This window comes from Haliotis rubra, unplaced genomic scaffold, assembly GCF_003918875.1.
Source record: "Haliotis rubra isolate DU_JTF1 unplaced genomic scaffold, ASM391887v1 Scf41, whole genome shotgun sequence".
Lineage (NCBI taxonomy): Eukaryota > Metazoa > Mollusca > Gastropoda > Lepetellida > Haliotidae > Haliotis > Haliotis rubra.
This window is the reverse complement of record NW_025767091.1, coordinates 1150150-1176197: the sequence shown is the minus strand read 5'-3', so window position 1 is coordinate 1176197 and position 26048 is coordinate 1150150. Positions and strand designations below refer to the sequence as shown.

The window sequence follows — 26048 nt, the reverse complement described above, 5'->3', positions numbered from 1 at the left end:
ATTTAAATAACCTGGTTTTGACCCATCCTCATTCATCCAGGGTGATATATTTGCATTTTGTCACAATAATGCCCTTGACCAGTCACCGCTTGGTATGAAGTCATGAGCATAGATTTATTCTTGCTCATTACCAAACTTAACATCAACAGCCAATAAAAATACCTCTTCTCAAAAAGATTTCAGGATCGATCTACGTTCTGCTTTTTTTTGTATACTGTTCAAAAGAAGTTAAGGAATATCTGTCGTGGAATGTATAGTGTATCTGCCATTGTATGAATAATGTTGATGTCGCCCAATACATTTGCTGATTAATATATTGCTTCTACTAACTTTCAATTTACACATTAAGGTACTTGTTTACATTTGCCACAGTCTTTTCTCTTTGAATGTGTTTCTAATTGGGGCGGTGGGGTAGCCTAGTGGTTAAAGCGTTGGCTCGTCACGACGAAGACCTGGGTTTGAATCCCCACATGGGTACAATGTGTGAAGCCCATTTCTGGTGTTCCCCGCCGTGATGCTGCTGGAATATTCCTAAAGCGGCGTAAAACCAAACTCAGTCAGTCAGTGTTTCTAATTCATGTTGACAAGAACCTCTGAAATGCTAAGGATGAATTGCTTTTGTATTTCAATTAAAATTCTTTTTATTCTGCTGCTTCTTTAGATAAGGATAGAAGTAATGCAAAACTCTCGAAGCTGCTGTGTAGGTTTTTAAAAAAAGTTGTTAATAATCTGTTTAGGATTGGGTAAAGAAAACACTCCTTGCTTAGGTTTAGGATTTTTTGGCAACTTTTCTTGTCACTTTTAGCTCAAGATTTTTTCTTTGCCAAGTTATTTGGAGGCTTATGTGAAGTGTTTTATTTTAATGGCATTCAAAACATTCCAAGACATACAATTGGCTAACTGCAGATGTGCTCGGTTTTATTGCCTCCCTTTCACTTCAGAAAGTTAGTGCAGTAATAACTGATGTTTAAAAGTCAGACTTTTACTTATGGACGGAGTTGTGGTCTTGGTTTTAAAACATTAAGTCTCTCTGCTTGGTTAAACTTGAACTACATCCCAAACAAAAGACATAAACAAAAAAGAATAAATTAAGGGCGTGGATACAGTTTTAAGTGGAATTTCATAAAATGTTGGCAGAGGACATCATGTTACTGTCATATATAATAGAATGCTGGGGCACATCATGTCTCAACGCCTGGATGGAAAAAAACAGTGCTGAGTGTTGAAAGACTGGTTTAGTTATGGGTCAACTTGGGCAATAAAATATTGTAAAGAAACATCTCGGCCTCATCTCTGGAACCCTGTTGTGCTCTAGTTGCCACGGATTGTTGAGCTCAAAACTTGTCAGTCATTAGAGATATCATATCTGAATGAAATATGAGGATGCTCTTGTTGTAAATATTTTTAAAAAGCTTTGAGATTTGATCAAGCTGTTTTGTGTCTGATGACATTAATTAAATATGGTATCGCTCATGTGTAAATTTAGGCAGCATTGATTAATGTTCCCTACGACTGAATTAATTCAAGATTCATTCTTTCCCTGGGCTGCATGAAATTGTGTTTGTCGGCTTATAATAAGGCATTTGTGCTTTCAAAGCGAACTCAGGATGGGGTGGCTTTCCTAGAAGAGATGAAGTGCTATTGTCCGTGGTTAGTGACTTCTGATTGAAAATATTGTCATGCGTGGCAAGTCATGTGTCATGTAGTTGTATGACTGGTTTGACTTTTGGTTAGACTACATATTAATAGGACCTTTTCTGTAGTCAGAAATGTATTTCATAAATGATTTGCAACATGTTTGTAAAAACTATCAGAAAGACATGTTTAAGAGTACAGATATGTGAGCACCCAGTAATCTAGGCTAATACATACTGAGTGAGTGAGTGAGTGAGTGATAGATAGTCAGTGAGAGTGAGTGAGTGAGTGAGGTTTTGAGTGAGTGAGTGAGGTTTTGAGTGAGAGTGATAGTGAGTGAGTGAGAGAGAGAGAGAGTGATAGTCAGTAAGTTAGTGGGAAAGAGAGTGATCGATAGTCAGTGAGAGTGAGTGAGTGAGAGTGATAGTGAGTGAGTGAGAGCGTAATAGTCAGTGAGTGAGTGAGAAAGAGAGTGATAGATAGTCAGTGAGAGTGAGTGAGTGAGTGAGTGAGAGAGTGATAGTCAGTGAGTGAGTGAGAAAGAGAGTGATAGATAGTCAGTTATGTTTAATGCCAAATACAGTCTAAAGAATAAGATAGATTTGTGACAGTGGAGAAGGTCATGTGATGTCATAACATAAACACCAAGGTTTTTTACGATACTATTTACTGTGTCACTTGGAGCCAGTTTGTTATTTTACTTATTTTACTTATTTTGTTTATATTAGATACCTTTATCAATGCATATTCATGTCCACTCTTGATTGTTGGTTTTTCTCTAACCCAATGTTTTCTTTCTTGCAGGTTTGGAAAAATTACGTCTACAAAAGCAATAATAGATCAGAACACAAATAAATGCAAAGGTAAGATTCATGTTCAATTACATTTTAATCATAAATCAACCTGTAATACCTTCCCCATTTTACTTTTGTCCAATAGCAATATGAATTCTTGAAAAGACATTAAAGTTGATAAAATGACTTTTCTATGAATAATTTGTTATGCAAGCCTTAAGTCTTGAGGACAAAGCTGGGTGAATTGTAGTCCTGTACTGAATAATAATGGATGCAAAGTAATTACATCCATATTACAAGTCCCAGTCTTTTATAGTGACTACACAGTCTTATTATTGAAATAATCTATAAATGATTATTTAATTTAGTAGTTATTGCCTTAGAGGCTTGTGCAAGTCTTGTCCAAACGAGACCAATATGTCCCTGGTGCAGCAGTAGGTCTTAGAGGATGATGATCATAATGGCCATCATCCAAATTGTGTTGCAGTTCTGTGGCAGGTGATTTGATTACCCATGATGCCTCTGTGACATTGATTTAGCCCACTGTCTTAATGTGGAAATACTGACAAGGGTTGCGAGAGAAGAATTCTGTTTTAGAAACTGAGCAGGGCTGCATGATAAGTCTTGTCTCTTTTTGTCTTGAAAAGTTTAAATCTCTGAAATTCATCAACATTCCACTCTTGAAAACATGAAAGGCGTAAAATGTTGTTTATCTTTTCGCGATGGACATATCAACAACTGAGGTTTGTGCAAAGTCAGTGATGTCAAAACAGGTGGAAAGTTTTAGACAAAGTTTAGAAAAAATGAAATCCAAACATGTTCCTCATGGTTCTAGGTGGCACTGAAAAACCAGAGACGTCTGTGGAAGTTCTTGTAGACACAGAAATAGTCAGGGAATACTGAAAAACATGAACATCCAATAATCATTGGAGCCAGTTTCAAAGAAAAAACATAAAAAATACCGATAATAAATATCGGGAAAGCTTGTTGTCTCTTTCAACAGGAAAAGCAGATAAGATGAAAAGTTCCCAAATTTTTATTCTAATAATTCTGATTCAGAAGTGTAATAATGTTCACAGTTGCAGTTTTGGTTTTGTAAGTTTTTTCTTTATCTAACTTAGACTGCCAGGGCTTAAACTACTGTTTCCCTAATGAGTAATCTTGTGTTAGCATTCTGCCATTTGAACAGTTGGCCATACGTGTATCGCTTACAGTATTTCATACCTGTGCCCTTGTCGGACCTGGTTTCAAGTGCAACAGCTCAAAAGCAAATTAATAAATAATCCTTGAATAAGGAATGTAATTCTTCTAGAGTAACACACTTGTGTGTATGTAAGAAAATAATTTGTGTCGTTCCATTTCTACACTGCTGGAATTAACTAAATAATGATGTGTTGTGAAAAGGTAGAAAATCTAATTTGAGCAAAGGCTTGAAAAAATAATTGAATTTCGTAGCATTCAGTTATCCATGTGAACAATAGTGTCGCTGTGTTTGCATTACCTGAGTGTGTTTAGTTACCTGGTCTACCTGGACACACCTGTATAAACGATCTACCTGGACGATCAAGTCTCTTAGTAGGCAGGTAGTGGCTTGGTACTGGGCCTCTAATAAACTGGCCAGTTGTCGCTACATGAGGCAAGAAAGGTGTAGCTTAATTTACAGGAGGGGGAGAAATAAACAGTTTGTGTTCAGGGTCATGAAGAGTGCCTGTGATCAAGTAGTTTCAGAATCCAGGTGGACACAGGTACACCTGGCCAAGGTGTGAGGGATTAACGAGATTAAGGTCATGGGGCATTGACCACCTAAAATCTGGGACATTGGAGGGTGCACTGAGAGCCTTAGAACACTCTAGTTTGTTCAATTTTAGAATTAGCAGTTAATTTGATCTTCATAAAACTTTATACTGAAATTTTCTCATTTCCTGTTAATGTTGTTGAAATCGTGATATGATTGTTTGTGAATAGATGCAAAACTAGTTTGGGAAAGCAAGATTCAGTCTCATTCAGTCTCTCCCTTTTGATATCATTACAGTTTTAACCCATGTTTTCAACACATGTAAATAATTACATACCGACGGAAACCCCTAATTAAGAAAATGTTTCGAAAGCCAAGATGGAAGAGGGAGTGATAAGTGGATGATACGACATTGATAGCCTGACTAGACAATATACTGGGGGAAACGCTTACTGAAAGACAAATGGCAGTGTTAATTAACAGAAAAGGAGAAGTGAGAACATGAGTTGGGTTTAATGCCACTGAATTCCAGTTACATGGGAGGCCAGCGTTACGGATGTGGGAGGAAAGTGAGTGAGTGAGTTTAGTTTTACGCCACACTCAGCATTATTCAAGCTATATGGCGGCGGTCTGAAAATAATCGAGTCTGGACCAGACAATCCAGGGATCAACAGCATGAACATCGATCTGCGCAACTGGGATACGATGACATGTAACCCAGTCAGCGAGCCTGACCACCCGATCCTGTTAGTCGCCTCGTACAACAAGCATGGGTTACTGAAGATCAATTCTAACCCGGACCTTCACGGGTCGAAAACAAGAAGTGATACAGATGACATTCACCCTGTTGGTGAAACCCACAAACACTGGTGTGGTGCTGACAAATCTAGGAACATAATCGGGGTGAGTGAGTGAGTGAGTATGGTTTTACGCCGCTTTTAGCAATATTCCAGCAATATCATGATGGTGAACAACAGAAATGGGTATGACACATTGTACCCATGTGGGGAATTGAATTCGGATCTTCCGCATGACGAGCGAACGCTTTAACCACTAGGCTACCCCTCTGGCCCTAATCGGGATGAACCAGAATATAAATCCATAGGCTCCTGACATGTCTAAGGGAGGCAACTCTGCACAGCACCTGAGACTACTGGGCCACCCATGCCCAAGAAAATTATGATGAAAATATTGATGTGAACAAATAGAAAGAAAACAGGGAAAATGAGTTGCTAAGGCAACACATGGATGGACAGACAGATTACAGTGTTATGAGACTTAACATGAATGAAGACATATTAGCATGAGAGAACTGAACATGCAGGTGATCTATGAAGTGCCTCCAGCAATCTTCGAACATGAAGATAGAGTTTATATTGTAACCATGGCAACCACACCAGTAACCCCATCTCAGCTGTCTGTGGTACATAGCATGATGAATCAGCTACTTATATTCCGATCAGGTTCTCCTGTGGACTTCAAGGACCCTTCACACCTTGGGTGCTTTACAAACTCCAAGAACTGCTTCCCTGACTGAGCACAAAGGATTTGTTCCTGTACGAGCGTGTCAGCCTCTGTCGGGGCCTCGATAATACCTGCCGCTGTAGCGTTGACACCTTCCCCAACTACTGTTGGCAGACCCATGTGAACTCGCCACACCTCCCCTGATAGCCTGGCTTCCACAACTGTGGATAAACATGTCAGTTAATTGTCTATTTTTACAGCTGAAAGAATACCTTCCAATTCCCGTTATTTCGGTATTAATTTTTTTTAACTGATGAACATCTTTGTTTCAATTCTAAATCAGTTTTGGTATTGATTTTGGGGGGATCATGCTCTCAAAGTTGCCCTTGAAAATGAAATTAGTTTCTTCAACCTCAGCATATTCCAAGTCATGTTTATAGGTAATCAGAACTTGTAATAAGTCGTATCAATGGTACAGATTTAGACTGTATACTCTCCGCATAGCGTGATGTGTTTCTCCCCTGTGTGGAGAATGGATACAGATAATTTCATTCCCGCCATGTTAGAAGCAGATGATGCATGGAGGATCTAAGACATTTATGGATTAGTCTACTGCATTCAAGGACATTGATGAATAAACTCAGGATAGTATCATGAAATATTTGTGTGATAACATAATCGCATCCTCATTAATAAAACACCAATCTTCATAGCGACATCTCATTGATTGAAAAGGATTCCTCACTTTATGAATAGGCCATCAAAGTATTAACTATTCTGTTTTGACATGTTAAATGAGTTGAAAGGAAATACAGTCGATATTCAAAAGTTTTTGGTGTTTTTTTTTCATCTGGGATGTTAATATTGAGAGAACGCCATTGATTTTTTTACCAGACAAAATTGCAGTAGATTGCAACACTCTTTGTAGTCAAGGCAATAGAGTGATTAAGAAAAACAGAGTTTAGTTTAAGGAGATGATTACAAAAAGCGTCGTCTTGAATCGATTGACATGCTTGATGGTTTACCATCAAGCTTTGGAGCTAAATTTGTGCACCAGTAAATCAGGGTGATTACATCAATGGTAGAGCTGAAGACTCATAAAGATAATAATTTCTATCTGGGGATTATCACCGTAAAATGTTCTACATGTGCTCGATGCAGACGCACCGACGTTATCTTATTCGTCCTGGGCTTGCAGCTGCAATGGCCATCTTGCATATTCCACCCTGATTGCAGAATTCATGTGTCTCATTGAAACTCATCAAAATGCTAATGACTCGGACCCGAAGACGTTTTTCCAGTCAGTTATTCACAAGTTGCAAATAAATCTTGAGTAGTGTGGAGTTTCCGTATCTCGTTGAAAGTTTCTAATTGTGTAAACCATTGGGGATTAGAAAACTGCGACGTCTTGCATGAGGCAATGTCAAGGTCGTGTGAAAAGGCACATTTCCATATCCCAGATTAGGTGTAGTTTAGGAGATTTCAACTTCTTATGGAAAGAATGATGTGAAATTAAGTTAGCAAATTAGCTGATTGAACTGTTAGAGCGTTACTTTTCATTCAGTGTTGTCTCATTAAGAAGGCTGTTAGAGTTTTGTATGGGATTTCAGAACAAAATTTGCATTTTGAATTCAAATAGTTCATTAAAAGTACATGCATTCAAATTGCATAAAAAAGAATAGTTGATCTTATTGACTCACCACCAATTTGTTTCTTTTTATTTATTAGACACATGTTAAAAAACACATATGTGAATATTCTTTTCCGAGACGAATCTTTGTTTTGACATCCTCCATTTTATACATGCGTGGAATTATACTGATTTGTAGACTCCGTTGAATCTTGGGTCATTTGTAAACCAGTAAATTTAAGTTTTAAGAAAGATGAATGTCGTTAAACTGGCTTTTGCTTTTCTATTATAATTTTAGAAACTTTTTGAAGTTGTTGATGTGCTTTGTGTCAGTGTAACCTGATTTGAGCTGACATTTTCTTACGAAAACCCCAAAACATATTACCGTGATGACATTGCTAGCTCGGGATACTTAGGCATTACATATGGAACATGAATTCACTTGGAAACAATAGTGCTTACAACGTTTATGTTAGCTGAAAACAGATACAACTTGTCTGTATTGATCAGAGCCATCAAGCACAAGGTGATCTTTGTGCTATCAGTTTGATATCTGCCATATTTGCTTACTACACAGGCTTGCAGCAGTGCTCGGATCACGTCTTACATGGTTTGCACTTGATCAGGTGTATGTGATTCTGAGTCATGCAAAAACCAGTAATTAAAAAACTTTGCGGCCCTAATGTTACAGAGTTCTTTGCCTTTGTACTAATGCGGCACAAAGCGATAATTATTTGGCTTACAATATCATGGGTTCAGATCTCATGTATTTTAATTATGAGTCTTGGTTGGTCATGAAAATACCTTTGTTGTTTATGTTTTATAACATTTAAGATCTGCATCATTTCTGGCTTTCCATCCATATTTAACTGACACACTGGAAAATAAATGAAATACCCACTCACTCACTCACTCACTCACTCACTCACTCACTCACTCACTCACTCACTCACTCACTCACTCACTCACTCACTCACTCACTCACTCACTCACTCACTCACTCACTCACTCACTCACTCACTCACTCACTCACTCACTCACTCACTCACTCAACTCATTCACTCACCCAACTCACTCACTCACTCGTTATGACTAGCTGGAACTCAGCGTTATACAAATAGATTATAATAGATATAATACATAGTTGTTTTGTCACTTTCAGGGTATGGGTTCGTAGACTTTGAGTCTCCACAAGCGGCTGAGGCTGCGGTCCAGACGCTCCAGAGTCAGGGCATCCAGGCACAAATGGCAAAGGTAGGTCCTTGGACTTCTCCAACCCTCTTGCACCTCAATAACCTCACAATTCAGCTTGCCTAAAATCTCTACTTGACTCGTCAGCTACATGTTGTTACTTTGTGAACATTCACGTTAGAATTCGACTATAACAACCTGACAACAGGATGCTAGTCACTGGATTGTCTGGTCCAGGCTGTTATTTACAGACCACTGTCACATGGCTGGTACATGTGGTGCTAAAAATACAAGAAAATAAAGCTGACTGCTCCTGCTAAAGTTAGTAATGTCATGAATACATGCATGAAATTTAGATTTATTTTGAACCTTTTGTCATTGATTTTATTCTTTTAACACATTTTTACTCTAATTTATAAAGGTCCTTCTTTTTCAACATTTCGGTCACACTGTGTAATTAGGTTTCAGTACCAATTGATTGTACATTAACTTCACATGAAAGTTTAAAAATGCCCACTACTTATGATGGGTCTAGTTGTGAAATTGGTGCTTTGTTATAATTAGTGTCATAATTTGCATGCAGGTGTGCATATTACCTGTTTAGACAGGCAGAGACGGGGTTGTTAATAAATTATTATCAAATAAAAGTATTGAAAAAGCTGAGGAGATCACATGTCAAACACATGAGCACTGGTTACTAGAATAGTATCTCTCCTATTTCAAAACCTTACGGTGACACTTAAACATGCTCTAATGCAAAAGCATTCCACATCAAAGTTTAGAGTCCACTGTAATAGGTAATGCTTTAAACTGTGTGTTTATTGTGACTATCTGTGAACAGACCCTGGTAGAGAAGCTTATAGACTGAGTGTGAATCATACGTACAGGTGATTTAACCACTGAAGACTGCTAATGGTGAATATATCCATGAAACCTGCGACAGTTTGGCCAGGTATTTGCATAATGTTTGACACGTGTGGGTGTGAAATGGTAACCAACAGGTGTGAATGAGTGAAACATGCACATAAAGAGCATCGTTTCACCTGTGGCACACCTTGACATTGCAGTAATTAAGGTGCAGCACCCGTGAGACTTGTTACCCCCAAATTTCAGTCAGCCAGTAATTTGGTCAGAGGTGTAACTATGTGACCAGCAAAATAATGCCCCAGCCAGTTTCAGTTCTTCTTGCCAATGTACAGTTAACGTCTTTAAGTGGCGTTTAGTGAGTGAGTGAGTCACACCGTAGACTCGAGTTCAATTCCCCACATGAGTACAGTGTGTGAAGAGCATTTCTGGTGTTGCTTATGATATTTCTGGAATAAGAGTGGCGTAAAACCATACTCACTCACAAGGGACCTGCTCTAACCTGGAGTGAGTGAGTGAGTTAAGTTTTACCTTGCACTCAGCAATATTCCAGCTATATGATAGCAGTCTGTAAATAATCGTGGACCGGACAATCCAGTGATCAGCATCAGGAGCATTGATCTTTGCAATTGGGATACAATGACATGTGTGAACCAAGTCAGCTAGTCTGACCACCCCATCCCGTTGGTCGCCTCTTATGACAAGCATGGGTTCCTAAAGATCAATCTAACCTGGAATCCAAATAGGTTTGCTAACTGAAATACTATTCAAAGTGGCATAAGCCCTTGTGAAACCTGTATACTATACATGGGAACACAACATAAGGCCAGAACACTACCATGGCACAGCATTACACCAGATTAACCCCAGCAATCCACCTTTTTACTTGAGTTTTCACACATACTATTTACAGTGACAGTTAAAGCTTTGTACTACAATATGAAATCCTGTCTAATACTTTGTTTAATTAACACCCTATTGTACAACCTAGGGCTGTAAGAGTATGCATGTAGTTTGGTACAGGATTAAGCACAACCCTTGAACTGGTTGCACAGACTTGGACTTCCTTTGTTTGTATTGGGCTGATGATATAAACTGAAACACCTCTGGAAAGCTAATCAGGCATATCTATTACTGAGCATAATGTGTGGACAGATTCTTTGGGCTCGTTTTGTCAAATAATTAAGAATGGATTGACAAAGGTACCTGATCAAGGGTCTGGAAAGTGAAAGTAGTGTCATTGACACCCATGTTGGCATCCATGGTCCCCCAACCACCTGTTCTGGTTGTACAAGTCACCAGATCTCAAGATCTCTAAAAATAAGAAAATATAACAAAACAAAGATTTTTTCCCCGTTCATCTGCCAGGGGCACTTTAGAATCTAGCCTAGATTCCTAAATAATTCCTAGATAGTCGTTTCTTCATCACTTCCTTGTAGTGAAATGTGTAAGTTACAGGAGTGTTATGCTCTGGTGCAGATCGGATTCACTTTAGTGAGTGAGTGAGTGAGGTTTTACACCATTTTTAGCAATATTCCAGCAATATCGTGACGTGAGACATCAGAAATGAACTTTCAAAACTATTTTCATTGGCAGTGCATAATGTATATGATGTACAGCGTTAAGGACGATGATGGCTGCCACGCTAGTGGATCAGTGACACTGTTTATGGGTATTTAGAGTAAGCATAACACAACATAAATATTTCAATAAACATGTGTGTGTTGCTGGAATCCCAGCTATTCCCAGTGTGGAATATTTTATCGTAACCTGTAAACATAGATTAGAAAGTCGACTGTGCGATCTGTCATGTAGGCACTGGCATAACTCAGTTGAATGTTTAACTATGTTGATTTATAATCAATTTCTTTGAACTTGTCTCCCCGACCAGGCCTGGAGATAGCTCACACAAATATGTATGTGTGTAAGCTGCTGATAATATGCCCAGTTATTATCACATTCTATCTAGGGAGATATGTGGTTTTAATTCCCTGCCCATTAATATAAACTGTGATAACTCCCTGATTGTGGCAACCAAGATATATTCAACCTTTTATCATAAGGTCCACATAAAGATTGGGGCAGGGATGGTTTCCAGTACACCATATTTGGCTAGAAAGGAGATTGGATGCCCATGATGGGTTATAACTGCATATATTCCGTAGCAAGCCTACTCTGTCATGTCTAATCTTGTTTACAGGGTTGGATGATAATGAGAGTTGTATGAGTGGGTGTGCTGGGTGTTATATTGCTTTATATCCCAACATGTCACCTAGATGTGAGGGAGTGGGTGTGTAGCCTGCTGGTTAAAGCATAGACTCACCTTGGCTCTCAGCTGAACAGGAGTGGTGGGGTAGCCTAGCTGTGGTTAAAGCGTTCGCTCATCACGCTGAAGACCCAGTTCAATTCCCCACATGGGTACAATGTGTGAAGCCCATTTCTGGTGTCCTCCGCTGTGATATTGCTGGAATATTGCTAATAGCGGCATAAAACCTACTCACTCATCTGAACATATTTTTCAGAAAGACACAGTTCTTAAATTATCTTGAGAAGTATTTTGAAGTCATTGAAACTGATATTTTGAAACTGTCCAGAATATTTCATCCATTAATGGGTCACTGTCTTAGCTTAGTAGTCAAAGCTTACTTGTCATGGTCCAGGTTTGATTCTCAACATGGGTTCAGGTTATGATAACTATTTCTGGTGATTCATTTTGATTTAATACATTAGTGACTAAAAAGCAACTTACAACCATATTTATTACTTGAGTGTAAAAACTAACGTGACACCGGTCATAGATGTCTCAGGTCAGTGAGACTGATGTGAACAGGTTAAGCTGACAGACCAAGGATAATAACTAGGATGAATTAGCTTTTCAAACCAACATACTGCAGATCCTTGCATGGCTAAGGGAGGCAACTCTGTTTGAGTTGCCATGATTCAGGCTGCCGGACCACCCATTTCCCCCTGAATTGTGTATTTGATAGGTAATAGATTCAGGAGATATTTGTGCTGTTAGATGTTTACTTACGGATTTAGACTCCACATTCTCCTGTGCTGAAACAGACCTTACAATCTTGGCAAAAACAAACCGCCTTTTGAAGTCAAATTTCTTGGCGTAATTGTAGGGTCTCGTCTTTTTCGTAGCATTTTTTGATAAACTCGTAAAATGTTTTCCAAGTCAAAAGGCAAGATGAACAAATAGTCATTAGGGGAATTTGCGACAGATTGTGTACGAGAACAGGTCAGACTGCCGTCATTCCAACAGGTGCTCTTTACCTCACCATCTCAGCAATCCCTCCACTCAGACAAAGAGATTTGACTAACTAGAAACTCAAACAGTTGTTGGGTATTCCTATCCCACAGCAGGATGGAATTTTCAAGAAAGACGACAACCAGTACCCAATTGCGGCTATTTATATTTAATCATGACATATTAATTTGTTTCCCTGTGAGTTGGACTTGGTCTTCCTACAACAATGTGGTATCAGTGTTTGCACTGTCACACCGCCCTGCCAGTAGCTAAATAATGTTGCACATTTTCACACTTGCAACTGAATTCAACACAGCTTTGAGAAATATTTGAATTAGATCTGGAGCATGTTGATATTTCACTCTTCACATTCAAGCTAAAGATAATTATCTTCAGATTGGCAGTATTTGTTGAAAAAAGAATAATAAATGCCAAAACAATTGAAGTTTTTTGAAACAAGAAACATTTTACAATTTTATATTTGCGAAATTTAATTAAACATTGGATGTGGTTTTGCTTCAATAATTATCATTTTGAGAGGAAACATGAAAATGGAATGCATCAAAGAGAAAATCGGTCACATTCGTGGGTAATTTAATGAAGCTACGAGAAGTGATTTCTTTTCTATGTACTCTCATTTTCTTTGTTTTTCTGATTAGATTGTCCTTGCTATTGGAACAATCGTAATAAACTAATCACGTTTAAATCACATGTCTCAATCACAGCCATCCAACAGACACAGGCTGATGCATTCTGGGAATTAAGTACCAATTAGGCCATTATCATTGGTTGAGTGATAACCTCACAGAACAATGTCTGACAACATGCATGTGACTGAAATTAATCACGGATCTCTCTCTGCCAGATCGTTGTAACATACTAACAGAAGAGTAGGGATGAGTGATATTGGTTTTGATTTTGTAGTACTTGGAGCAAATACTTTAGAAAACTGCACAGAAAATATCGAAATATTACACTTATGTCTGATGCATGATATAATTAGTAAGAGGTTTCTTTTTCTGAAGTGACAAAGGCTCCCCTTTGTTTTTAATGGACTGCACCAGTTGAACGCGATAATGAACGTCTCTCCTGATCATCAAGTGTCGAAATGAAGCATTGGCATTGTCTTAGATAATGAGTCTAGCTGATTGCATTTTGCCCTGTGGCTGCTTGTCGTCATTAAATAAAGGAACTCGTTAAACGTGATTGTCTTTGTAGATGCATTCAGTATGGTAATTGATTATCTTGATTCAGGGATGATGGCCCCCATTAGGTTTTGAAGGAAAGCGATGTTCATAGCATTGCCATCTGTCTGATTATTACATTTCACATATAATGAGGTACAATCAAATTTACATCTAAGTCAAAATGACTTACATTCTTGTCATTTGGAATTTTCTTCATTCTTTTGTAAGTGACATAACCATTTTGCATAAACAATTATAGTTTCAATGATTAATTATGGTCACGATTAATGGTGAAATTGAAATTATCTACTTGTGGCATGCTGAGAGAACATTAATGTCATTGTACAAAGATATTTTCTGTTTGACACTGTTTGATTTGGATAATTCTTTTCAGTTAATATAATACTGCAGCAACACAAACTGGGCAATACTATTTTATCCAAGAAACAAACCAAAACAATTTGGGGTCAAAATAACAGTTCCCTCCCAATGTGTTCATTCTCCCGAGAGACAGGATGACTATCGTTAGTTTATTTTTGAGTATTGACAGTTGTAGCCCTCATTACCTGTGTGGACAGAGGCCCCAAAACTGAACTGACCAGTCCTGAAGGATGGTGATGTAGACCAATGCTAGATGTAGAGTCTATACGAAACAGTTCTCTGACAACAGTGGTATTTAGGAATACCTTGCCTGTGCTGAGTTAACGTGGCGGCAGTACATTCTTGAAGCTACTAAAATGTACAAGAAGTGGCATGTGAGTGAGATATGTATACTAACAGCCTACTGACCCAAGCCTGGAGGTAGTAGCTTCTTGACAACTCACTACATATCAGGGAGGGGCTGTGGACCTAAGATGGCATGGGGTATTCATTTAACTGTTTTTGACAGCACACACATCTTTACTTGACAAATTCTTGACATTGACTGGAAGGTAACCATCCCATCTTTGAGTCAACATTTCTGCTGACTCCTTGGTATTAATTGTAGGCTAGAAGGTATTTGAGATTGTGTTGGGTTGTGTTGAGGTGCCTAGCACAAACTTGTGTCCCCTGACCGCGCCAAAGCTACCTGACCGACTTGAAAGCCGAAATAATGTCACCTGCCTCAATTTCAAACTCACCCCTGACATGTGACACTACAAGCAGCATACTTTGAAATGTCCAGTGTGATTTGTAGCGACACGTTGTCTAGACCACTCGCTTCTGTTTCAATATATGCTTGACCCTAGACAAGTGTCCACTACTTGGGTTTGTCTACTGTCAACAGTCATAAAATCTGCCTTTCAACCCCATTTTGTTATGGGTACTTTATATACCTGAAAACTCTCCCAAGTGTTGAGTGTGTTTACCTTCAACTGTATCCTCTAAACTAGTTTTAACCACTGATAAGCAGATGTGACAGAAATCTGATTTTGAAATGAGATACTTATAGGTAAATACATTTAGATAATTCTGTTAATTAATATTAGTAAGGATAATTTTGGAGCCTTTGGCAAACATAATACGGTTTTCTTTATATATGATAAATAATGTTTAAGACATGATTCTGTTCAGTGAAGCAGCTTCAGAAGCCATGCTATATACAATATACACTGCAGTCGGGAAGATAGTAGCCTTGCCATGTATAGTAATTCTATCCTTTAAAGAGGCAAATCTAGATATGCGGACACCATGCGTCAGTCTGTTATTCATATTTTTTAATAGAAATTATCATTTAAACTATTAATTATTACCTTAGAGACTTGTGCAAGTCTAGGAGGATGGTCCCAGAGTAATTTTTCTACCATTAGCAATCTGTCACAGTCTTTTTGAGTGTGTGAGACAAAATCTGTGTTTGGGCATAATTTTCAGTAGATTTTAATTGTCGTGTATGGACTGTGTAAGCTGATCTTACTATACTGAAAAACATTAACTAGACAAAACACCTTGAACTTTGTGAAAGGCATTTAACTGAATGAAAGACATTTAATTGAGCAGGCTTGGAACTAATCTGCCAGACTGCATATGTTACCATAATATCGGATAGCACTGACTCAGTTATTCAACTGACATCTGAATTTGGCAGAACTTGATGCCTTGTGTAATCACACCAAAGGTTTGATTGGTGTGTGTCATGTCAGATCTTAAGAGCTATCTCATTCAGTGGAAAACAATTTGAACAGTTAGTACAGTGCTCCATATAATGACTATATTGTTAATGTACATTATGTCCATATACTACTGCTGGTATATGTATAACAGCAGGGATGGAATGGACGGGCTATAATGGGATATTATCTCCATGTGATATTGTTTATTATCCACGGTTAAAGAGAAGTGGTCATGACAACACCAGAATGGGCAAGACAGATGGTAGGGGGAGGAAGGGAATATATCAATTAATTAATTCATAGTGATTTAATTACAAATAGAAGTTATATAGTACATGTGCTTTCATTCCAAATAAAACTAGTTGTGCGACAACAGTATTTAAATATGATGGTGAAGGGCATGAAATAATGATCTATATCATAAACATGTGTTTATGAATCACTATTGAATACTGATGACACAGGTGTTAAAGGGAGCGATTCTCCCTGCTGTTGTTTTCAATCATTGGGTCAGTTAGTGACTGTCACAGGTTCAGCTCCTTCACATTGATTCAGAATTGATTCACTAACTTGACAATGACATTGAAAAGGGATAGTACCTTTGTCCATGTATTTATATTTCTTGAGGGCTACTACTTCACTCCCCCACCCACCCCACCACCACCCCAGATAAATGAAGGGGGATTGTTCAATAACTAGCCCTGAGCCATCAGTATAATAAAGAAAGTGTCATTCCTGAAGTTTTATGTCTTCGTAAACAAATGTTGTGCAAGTAGCTTCGTCTCAATATCTGGAGGTGCATTGGGCAGTGAGGCATGATATGAAGGCTTGCTTCAGTAAGACTAACTTATGTCTGGATGGATGATATACTCTCACTCGAGTTAAAATTGTACATTTGAATCTGAAGGTTTTGATATCTGAAAGATAAGTGCTTATATGCTGCCAAGATAATTTGATGGAACTCTTGCAAGAATGGATTCAGGATGGCTGCTTGTTTATGCATGCCATGGTTTCGACAAGTTGAATATAGTCTGTGTCAGATTGTGATCGTTTACCATGATAATGACGTGAGTGCCGTCTCAACTGAACACTGAGCCTCTGTTTCTAGTGCAGGAGCATCTCTGAGAAATCATTTAGGCTAAAGGCACCTCTCAGATTAATTCGCTGCGGTCCTGCTTTTTCTGTCGGCCATTTTGGATCAAAGGGGCCATTACCCAGGAACCATTCTTTCAGTGGCAGGGGGTTACATTCAGTAATATAGTTTCTCATAAATATAACACCCTGACAATTTTTGATAGGAGAAGAGTAAGACTGAATGGGTTTATAATGTTTGAACTGGGAGTATAAATACCTAATGGTAGTTGAGGTCAGACTAATGGCACGTACACAGCACCACCTACAGAGGTGTCTGTCAGACATAATGTGTGTTTGTCTACTCAGTGTTTTATTAACTAGTGCAAGCCAAATGTACTTGCTGAAGATGGTATCTATAACAACAAATGATAACAGTAGCAGAAATAAGTGCTGGCTGATGTGGTTTGAAATGTTTACCCTTAGATATTTTGAAGGAAATAATGAAGTACATTGGTTTGCGAAAAAGCATCAGTTTTGACCTTTTTGAAGCACCTATTTATGTATGACACAGATAACTGGTTATTGTTTTCTCCCATATCAGGAACAGAGTATGCATATTTGGGTTCAAAAACAGATGGTGTACTTTTTCAGGTTAAAATTAAGTGGAACTTGGATTGATTTCAGTTTACGAGTTTGTTTAAGAGTTGCTGCAATCAGCATGTTTTATTAAAAAAAGAAAAGAAAAAAAGGCAACAGAAAATATGCACCTATATTTAATGGCAGTTGAAAATGAAAGAAGAGATAGTCATTCAATGGCACTCTATTTCGGTTTTCTACACTGGATAGTATTCCCCACCTATGGATTCGTGAATACATAGACTTGAAAGAAAGTATCGTTTGTTTTTCCATGGATCTACAAGCAAACATTGGTTAAGATCTCATATCACTTGAATAATATTTGAAAACAATATAATGGATAAAACAGAATATCTCTTGTTGTTATGGAGGGCACAGGTAGGTCATCTGTCTGGACATGCTAATTTCCATGCAACTATTTTTGCAAGTAGAATCGATTCTGCGGTACTCAGCTGAAAAGTCAGATACTCATGCCTTAGACTGTTATTGAGAGGGGATTTGACTGATCATACCAATGATTATATAGATCAATACTGGTACCTAGTTTATAAGCGTAGAGTCATGTTTTGTTTGTAGGACAATAAAAACAAATTATGTGTCACCCAGATGTCAATGACAGAAAAGATGTACATGGAGTTTCCTCATTTCACCAACAACTTCTGACTTGTTCCATATTCTTGTACCAACCTGTGGTAACCACTACCCAAGACCATGACCCTGGGGCAGGAAAGGTGACCTTTTAGCGAACATCTGTTTTGGTAACAATGATGGACATATAGTTGCAATGGTACAATGAACTCTGCTTTTAGCAAAGATATTTCATGAATATGGAGATTGTTTGTCACATATTTTCATCAACTATTTGATGTGTCCGCAGTTATTGATATGGAATAGTGGTCTTAATCAAAATGACTGACACTACAGAATAATAAGGCTATGACGTCATGGATTCTAGCTAGTCATTGACACCATGAACATTGCTCAATGTTTGCGTAACATGATGAGGTGCATTTGGCTTGGTCACACATCATGGCCACCCCATCTTGGGTCAGCTCTTACCATAAGCACTTGCATCCCATCAGGGTGTCTACATTTTCCTTGCAGTAGGTAGGTGTCGTTTTATGCCACTTTCAGTAATATTCCAGCAATTCATGGTGGGAGACCCTAGAAATGTGCTTGTACCCATTGTACCCTTGTGGAGAATTGATCCTGGTCTTAAGTTTGATGAGCAAACACTTTAACCTATAGGCTACCCCACCGCCCCTTTTTCTTGTAAGTCTGTTACTATGCTGCCAAGAATTGTGAACCAAGAAACTATTATTTCCTCTGTATCTAGCACTAATGAGTAGTGACTGAAATATATGTAACTGTTTCATAATAGATTTACCAACAACTCAATTTGTGAAGAATCTCATATTTGTGTGTGTATTTATTGAGTAGTCTTTGCTCAAGGCAGATATTGAATTTGTTTGTATTTCAAAATTAAGTAACTTGACTTGACTTCAGGAAATAATTATTGTACTAATGCTACTTACAGTTCAACTTAGCATCAAAACAAGCTGAACCACAGGACAACCATATATGAGTCATGAATAATAATTAGTTGTACAGCAAACGTTATTGTTTTTCTGGATTTGCCTAATCTAGCAATGTGTTTCTTGTCAGGGCAATGCTCAGAGCTCATTACCGTTAAGTGTCTTTCCCGATTCCGGACTCTGACAAACTAATTAATGTACTTATGGTGAGTGTGACACCAATGAGGGAATTAGTCGACAATGGATAGGAATGTAATAGATGGAGCTGATTATGATCTGGGGGTTGTCCAGGATTACCTGCAAAATAAAACAAATTTGGAAATAATTTGGTACAATTGTCTTAAGTAGAAGGCCTTGTAGAGGATTGACTCCAACCTTTGGGGATCATTTCTGTTTTGACCAGACTGTTGAGCAGTCCGAGTAACATGACGTGTTATGGGTTTTTGATATTGCATGAATTATACTTATTTATTATTTTCTGCACCTTTGCTTTGAAAGTGATAGACCTGGACAGTTAATAAATTTGTCTCAATATCTATTACTTCAAAGGCAGGTGAAAATCTAGATCAACTGGTTATTTTTTTCTGACTATTTCACATAAACCACTAGTTTGAAATGAGCTGTGAATTTAATGAGATTTGGCTCATGGTGACTAACCTTGCTTGAGCAGGGTAGATAACTCATATCTCCCAGAGCTCCTGGAGTTGGGTAACAGATACAAGTCTGTCGCTTCTTCTTTTTTCAACAGTTTGACCTTAGTGGTTATGCAAAATGTGATATTCACACGATCTAAAAAATCATTAACAATGCTCTGGGCAAAAATTGTTTGGGATCAAAATAGACTGAATTGTCTTTGAACACTATACAGATTTGATACATTGTTACTAATTTTCAGATAGTATTTTATCAAAAGGAAAAAATGAAGTGAAGACTTCTTGAAAGTTGCTTTTGATGTAGTGACATTTGTACAGACTGTGATGTTTATCGGCCAGTTTCAAAGGACAGACTTGCCTCGTACGTGTCTCTTATTTGATATACGTGGTTGTGAGATGTCGAATACGCAACATTTAAATGTTAATGTTTTCATTGTTCATCAAGGGCCAGCATTGTAAGCCTTGGGGCGGTCCTTCTATTGACACAAGATATGAAATCGAAAAATAATTTCTTGAAAACGGTCCTCTATACAAATATCAAACTAAATATTTACCAAATACTCGACTGGTATGACAAAACTATTTGTTATTTAACACCAAGCAAATACGGAGTATATCTCTCTTGTAATGAATAGGAGTACGAAGTGTTAATGTCACTTCAAAGATGCTGCTTTCAAATACCCACAACAATAAATGGCCTGATCAAAGCTTCAGTTTGCTGGTCGAATATGAAAGATGTGTAAATGCAATATCTATCACCATGAGGCACTTCATAATCCCAAAATATGATTTGCGTTACAAATCTGAGGTGTGTGCGATACTAAGGATTAAGGGTGTTATTTACACAAGAATATGATGAATGACTGGCGCGAGGGTGCGTATTCTAGGTCTGGTATAGAACAGGACAATACTGGGGTTCCTCGGATCAAATGGGGTGCGGGTTGTCGGAACAAGATGTGGGTAACCCTCTCCTAGTTTGAGCTCAAAAGAAGGCAGTGCATTGTTTGAGAGAATATTTGAAGTTCATTTTATATGACATTTTGAGAAGTGCTATGCCTGGAACCTGTAGCCCGAGCTGGAGATACGTGTGGTATGGCATATGTACACACACAGTCTGAATGCATAACCAGGTTTGATTCAAGCAGCACTGAAACCCAATCTCCCACAATCAATGAATTTTTATGTAGTTTTTCAGATTTGAAAGCATAATAAAAAGGTTAATAGACAGCTTCGATCTTCCTGGTTTTTCAGTCGGTGCAGGATTACGCTAAAACTGAACATAGCCTAAACATTCATACAAGTGAATGCGTAAAACAGCAGCAAATTCAAGCCCTGTTTTTCTTGTTTATATACAAGATTGTTAGGAGCCGCAGGGCAAATCCACATGTTTAGGGTGCCACCACACGTGTCAGGAAGCTTTGTTCATGTATTCATGTAATGGTTTTGTTCATTTTCATTTTTGTTAAAAAGAGGGTTTGAAATTGAAATGAATATTGTCAATGAATAATAGTTGTTACCTAAAAAGTTAAAAGTTTGTAATGTTATTTTTATTTGTTATTTGGAATGTGGATGTTTTAAAATGCTGGCACAATTATTGTGTATGATCAAGTGAGTTGGGCGTACTTATTAAGATAATAAGGTCCTCTGATTCAACATGTGGTAGTACAACATCATAAGTTTGTGTGGTCTTGGCCGTGTTTTGTCAGAACTTTGACAGACAGGACATATGTGAATGGATCATGTATAGATATTATCTAAGTTTTATCTTTTTCAAATATCTCTGTCAGATGACATTAGTGGAACATAAACTTTTGACAAGGTCACAAATAAGAATGTAAAAGCAAGTGTGTGAAATATTTTGAACAGATAGCTACTTCATCTGGTTGTCAGTCTTACAATAGAATAATGCCACGTGAAATTTAAGGTATGTAGAATTTGTAAATGTTTTACACCTGAAGAATTAAGTAGGTCAAAGTCATTCCTCTTATCTGTCATGATGTATAATTGAAATTATCTCCACTGGCAGCTTACGCGATCCTTTGTGAAGCTAGCCCATCCCAACAGGGAGACAGCCCTTCAAGCTATGTAAACGTTTTTCAAATTTGCATTAAAAAAATATTAAAGTTGTTAGACATTTTTGTGCTATCATTGTGAGTCTTTTATGCCTGGTTTGGGAGAAATGTGATGTACTGATAAGTTTTGGTATTAACCCAGTGTTTTGGAGTATGCACAAGAGCAAAGCATTTTTCAGGTCTTTCCTCTGAGGATGATAACATAGGCTGGCTGGGTCCATTCAGATAGGCAGTAGTTAGTGTGTTTGATTATCAATCCTAGAGGGTTCAAATCCAGACCTGGGCATGAGTGAAGACTATCCTTGGTGTCACAAATCCACCAAACTGCCAGTTCACACATTCAGTAAAGAAAAGTGACAAAGTCGTTTCTACAATCATAAGAAATGTCATTTAATTACTGAGTAAAATGTATGATTCTGAATCAATGTTTAGGAATCTGTATCAAATACTGATGATACCTGGTTATGGTGAGCAGATCTTGCCTCACTTGTGGCAGGAAAATAACAGAAACAAATCGCAAAGGGAAGCCAGTAATGTAGTTTATCTTGAAACCAATCTCCTCCCATTCCAGGAACATACTCCCCTACCCACCCAGCGACTCATCTGTACAGCATTCCACTCACCCACCATGAGGGTCAAGCATTCAGATATAGGGGCAGTAGAATAGCCTAGTGGTTAAAGCGTTCACTCGTCATGCTGAAGACCTGGGTTCGATTCCCCACATGGGTACAATGTGTGAAGCCCATTTCTCGTGTCTCCCGCCATGATATTGCTGGAATATTGCTAAAAGTGGTATAAACCTATACTCACTCACTCATTCAAATATGAATACAGTATATCATGAAATGTATCAAGAAAACAATGCGCACAAGTACAGGAACAAATGTGACATTTTAGTAGTGCAAGCTACCAAGAGTCGCATTTCTTGTTTACGCTTTCTGCTGTCATTAATTTCACGATTCACTGTATATATTTTACATATTTTTTTATAAAAGAAATATGTCCCCTCATATCTGCAAAACAATGTTTTCCACTAAACTTATTACACTGGCATACTAGACAATTGGATGGCTCTTGATGTCATGTTTTGAGTATTTCCATCAGCATGCACAGATCGTATGGGCAGTGTATTTCAAGGTTACAAGCTACACAGAGAAGAGAGTGTTTCATTTAAAACTACACCCCATTCTTCTGGCATCCCTCAAACTGTCAGTTTAATTGGAAGATGACTTTAGGCATCATACTGAAGTATATTTATAGCCAGGATGAAAAGTGTTGTATGAAGAATTAGCTGTATGTTGGCCTACAAGGGTGTGGGCAATATATGGGCCTTATACAACAGATGTATGTGACCAATGAAATGAGCGGATCATGCGAGGCCGTGTCAACACTGTGTGATATATTTGAAGACTTTGTTGATGGCGTGCGATATGAAATATAGCTTCTCTTGTCATGAACTGGACATGACACAACAAGCTTCTTTCAGGGCGATTATACCACACCATGGTGGGACGATTATTCCTCAGTCTTGGCAGATTGCCAGAAACCCTATCTAATCGCTCGAAAATACTGACAAAATCTTAAGCTGTAATTAGCTGTTATTGTGTCTTGACGGATTACTGTGTTCTGCCAGATATTGATAACAGATTTTAAAGGGAGTTCGTAAAATCACTCCAACTGCGTCAAACCATTTCACCTTTACATTGAGAGCCCACCAACATTCTCGTGATAAGATAAGGTTGTTATTGCTGTAATGGCCGTCTCGCTCAAAAGGCTTGTAGAAATTACATAATTTTCCCAACAAAAGCGGTTTTGAGAAAGTTTCACAATGCATAATGTAATCTTGGATCTGCTAAACTGTATTGCAATTTAGGAAATATAAGTCACAGTAATTATTCTGGTATGAAAGTCTTAACAGAAGAAGGCTTTCACTAGTTGTTAAGAAGACATTCTTGACCAGTTCTCTATCAGATTGCACTGATCGGTGTAATTTTTGAAAATATTATCACCTTAGTATTACATATATATTCTAGAACAATATGACACTGACTTAAACATTGTGGGGCAATAATGTTTGTTTAGCATACATAGGTACAGTTTTGTGATGGATGATAGTGATATTGGCAGGAATTACACTGGACATTAAGCAACAAAGAACTATTCATTACTATCAGGGATTCCCTCAGAAGGAATCATTAACCTCATTGGTGTATTATCAACCGGGTTTTAAGACTATCTTAAAAACCACTAACTTCATGACTGGTTTGTTGCATACAACATAAACTATTGTTTGACGATAAATTCTTTCCTGGCAGCATATAGATTATTCATACACACAGAAGCTTTATAAGCCCATAAACAAGATTGTGTAGGAAAGGTTTGCATTCCGAGAAGCGAACATCACAGTCTAACGACTAAATGACAAAAAATGTATTTATCATGCAGTGCTTGAGACCGCATGGGGAGCGTCTGGGAATAAATGTTTTCCTTGGATGATATCATATCGGGGGTTTCTATTTAGAGGCCAGAGAAATGGATGATTTGTTTAAGCTAAATAGCTCACTTGCCTCTAACAAATAGAATATTCTTGCAAAACCATTGCTTCTGTTGTTTCCAGAATGGAACATTAAGGGTCCTTAATAGAATAGCTAAAGGCCACAGTAGCGACATTCGTGCACACTTTTCCCATAATTCTATATCAGTCTGAAGCAGTCGATGTAAATATGTGATAAGATGGCCAATTCACATCTCAATACATATTTGGAGTCATTTAATGTGTTTTTTAATCTGAAATGTTTATTTTGATGTTTTGGGGAGATTATTGATACTAAAGTGTTTAAAACATGAATTGTGAGGTCTTTGTTGATTCTGTGACTCCGGGCATGGAAGAGTGCAACTCAAAAGCAGCTGTGAACACTATTATTTTCCCTCTTTTATATGTTCAAAGTGACATTTATACAAATTCCAATACTTACTGGTATTTTATTAAAATAAATCATTTTTAATATTATTTTAAAAACTGATTTCATTTAAATCTGTAAGTTTGATAGCTGTTAGCAGAAAGCTAGCGGCTGAAAAATATCATTGAATATCACATGAAAGCTTTTCGGCCAAATTTGTTCTTTTTTTCCACAATCTCTATTCCGGGTTTATATAAGCATATTGATTACAGAATAATGTTGTTGATTTATAAAATGTTATGTTTGTCACAGCAGTCTCTGTTTGCTTGGTTCAAAATATCAACACAACATTGAAAAAAGCCCATATTGACATGTGTCTTGTTTTATATAATTTTCTTATAGTGTCTTCATTCATTTCAGCAACAAGAACAAGATCCCACTAACCTGTATATAGCTAATCTCCCCTATATACTTCACCGAGAAAAATTTAGAAAATATGTTTAAAGACTACGGTACAGTGATATCCACAAGAATATTGAGGAAACCTGATGGATTGAGTCGTGGAGTGGGCTTCGCGCGCATGGAGTCGAGGGAGAAGTGCCAGCAAGTTATTGATGCTTTCAATGCTAAAATTTTACCAGGTAAGAAACAGATCTCTTAATAATGTATAAATACATATCTTATATAATAAATAAATCTCTTATAATAAGAAGTATAAGAGTGAGTGAGTATGGTTTTGTGCCGCTTTTAGCAATATTCCATCAATATCACGGCAGGGGACACCAGAAATGGGCTCCACACATTGTACCCATGTAGGAAATTGAACCCCAGGTCTTCAGCGTGACAAATGAACACTTTAGCCACTAGGCTTCCCAAGCATCCCAGAAGTATAAGAACACAGAAAGGAGAGATAGATCTGTTGATTTGAATAGTAATTAAGTATTGTTTCGATTTTGTATGTTTATGTGCTTATATCCACATATTAAGGGGGCTGTGTGGTGGCCAAGTGGTTAAAGCACAGGCTTGTTCGACCTAACACCTGTGTTCAGTTCCTTGATGGGTAAAACCCAGTGTGAAACCTCATTCCCTCACTCATGTTCAGTGCATCAGATCTGATCCTAGGGAAGAGATAAGTAAGTTACTTTGGGTATATATGTATGAATTTGAGTTTACAAAGTTTCCCTGTAATCTATTTTTGTATTGATGATATTTGTCATGAATTTTGCTGACAATAGATGTAGGACAAAATGTGAGGACAAAATCAATCAGATCTATCTGTGAATGACAACAGATTTCTAATCATACAAGGCTTACAAAATTGATTGCTGGACAAAC

The 26048-nt window shown here is 37.7% G+C and overlaps 1 protein-coding gene across 1 annotated transcript in view; it reads left to right on the top strand.

Annotated features, from left to right (window-relative positions):
• The window catches only part of LOC124288036 (RNA-binding motif, single-stranded-interacting protein 3-like), a 312786-nt gene that overhangs the window by 266898 nt on the left and 19840 nt on the right, over positions 1-26048 (top strand). The window contains 4 exon segments of the mRNA XM_046724598.1: positions 2440-2498; positions 8421-8512; positions 25134-25175; positions 25177-25354. Coding sequence (XP_046580554.1) covers positions 2440-2498; positions 8421-8512; positions 25134-25175; positions 25177-25354 — 371 coding nt within the window.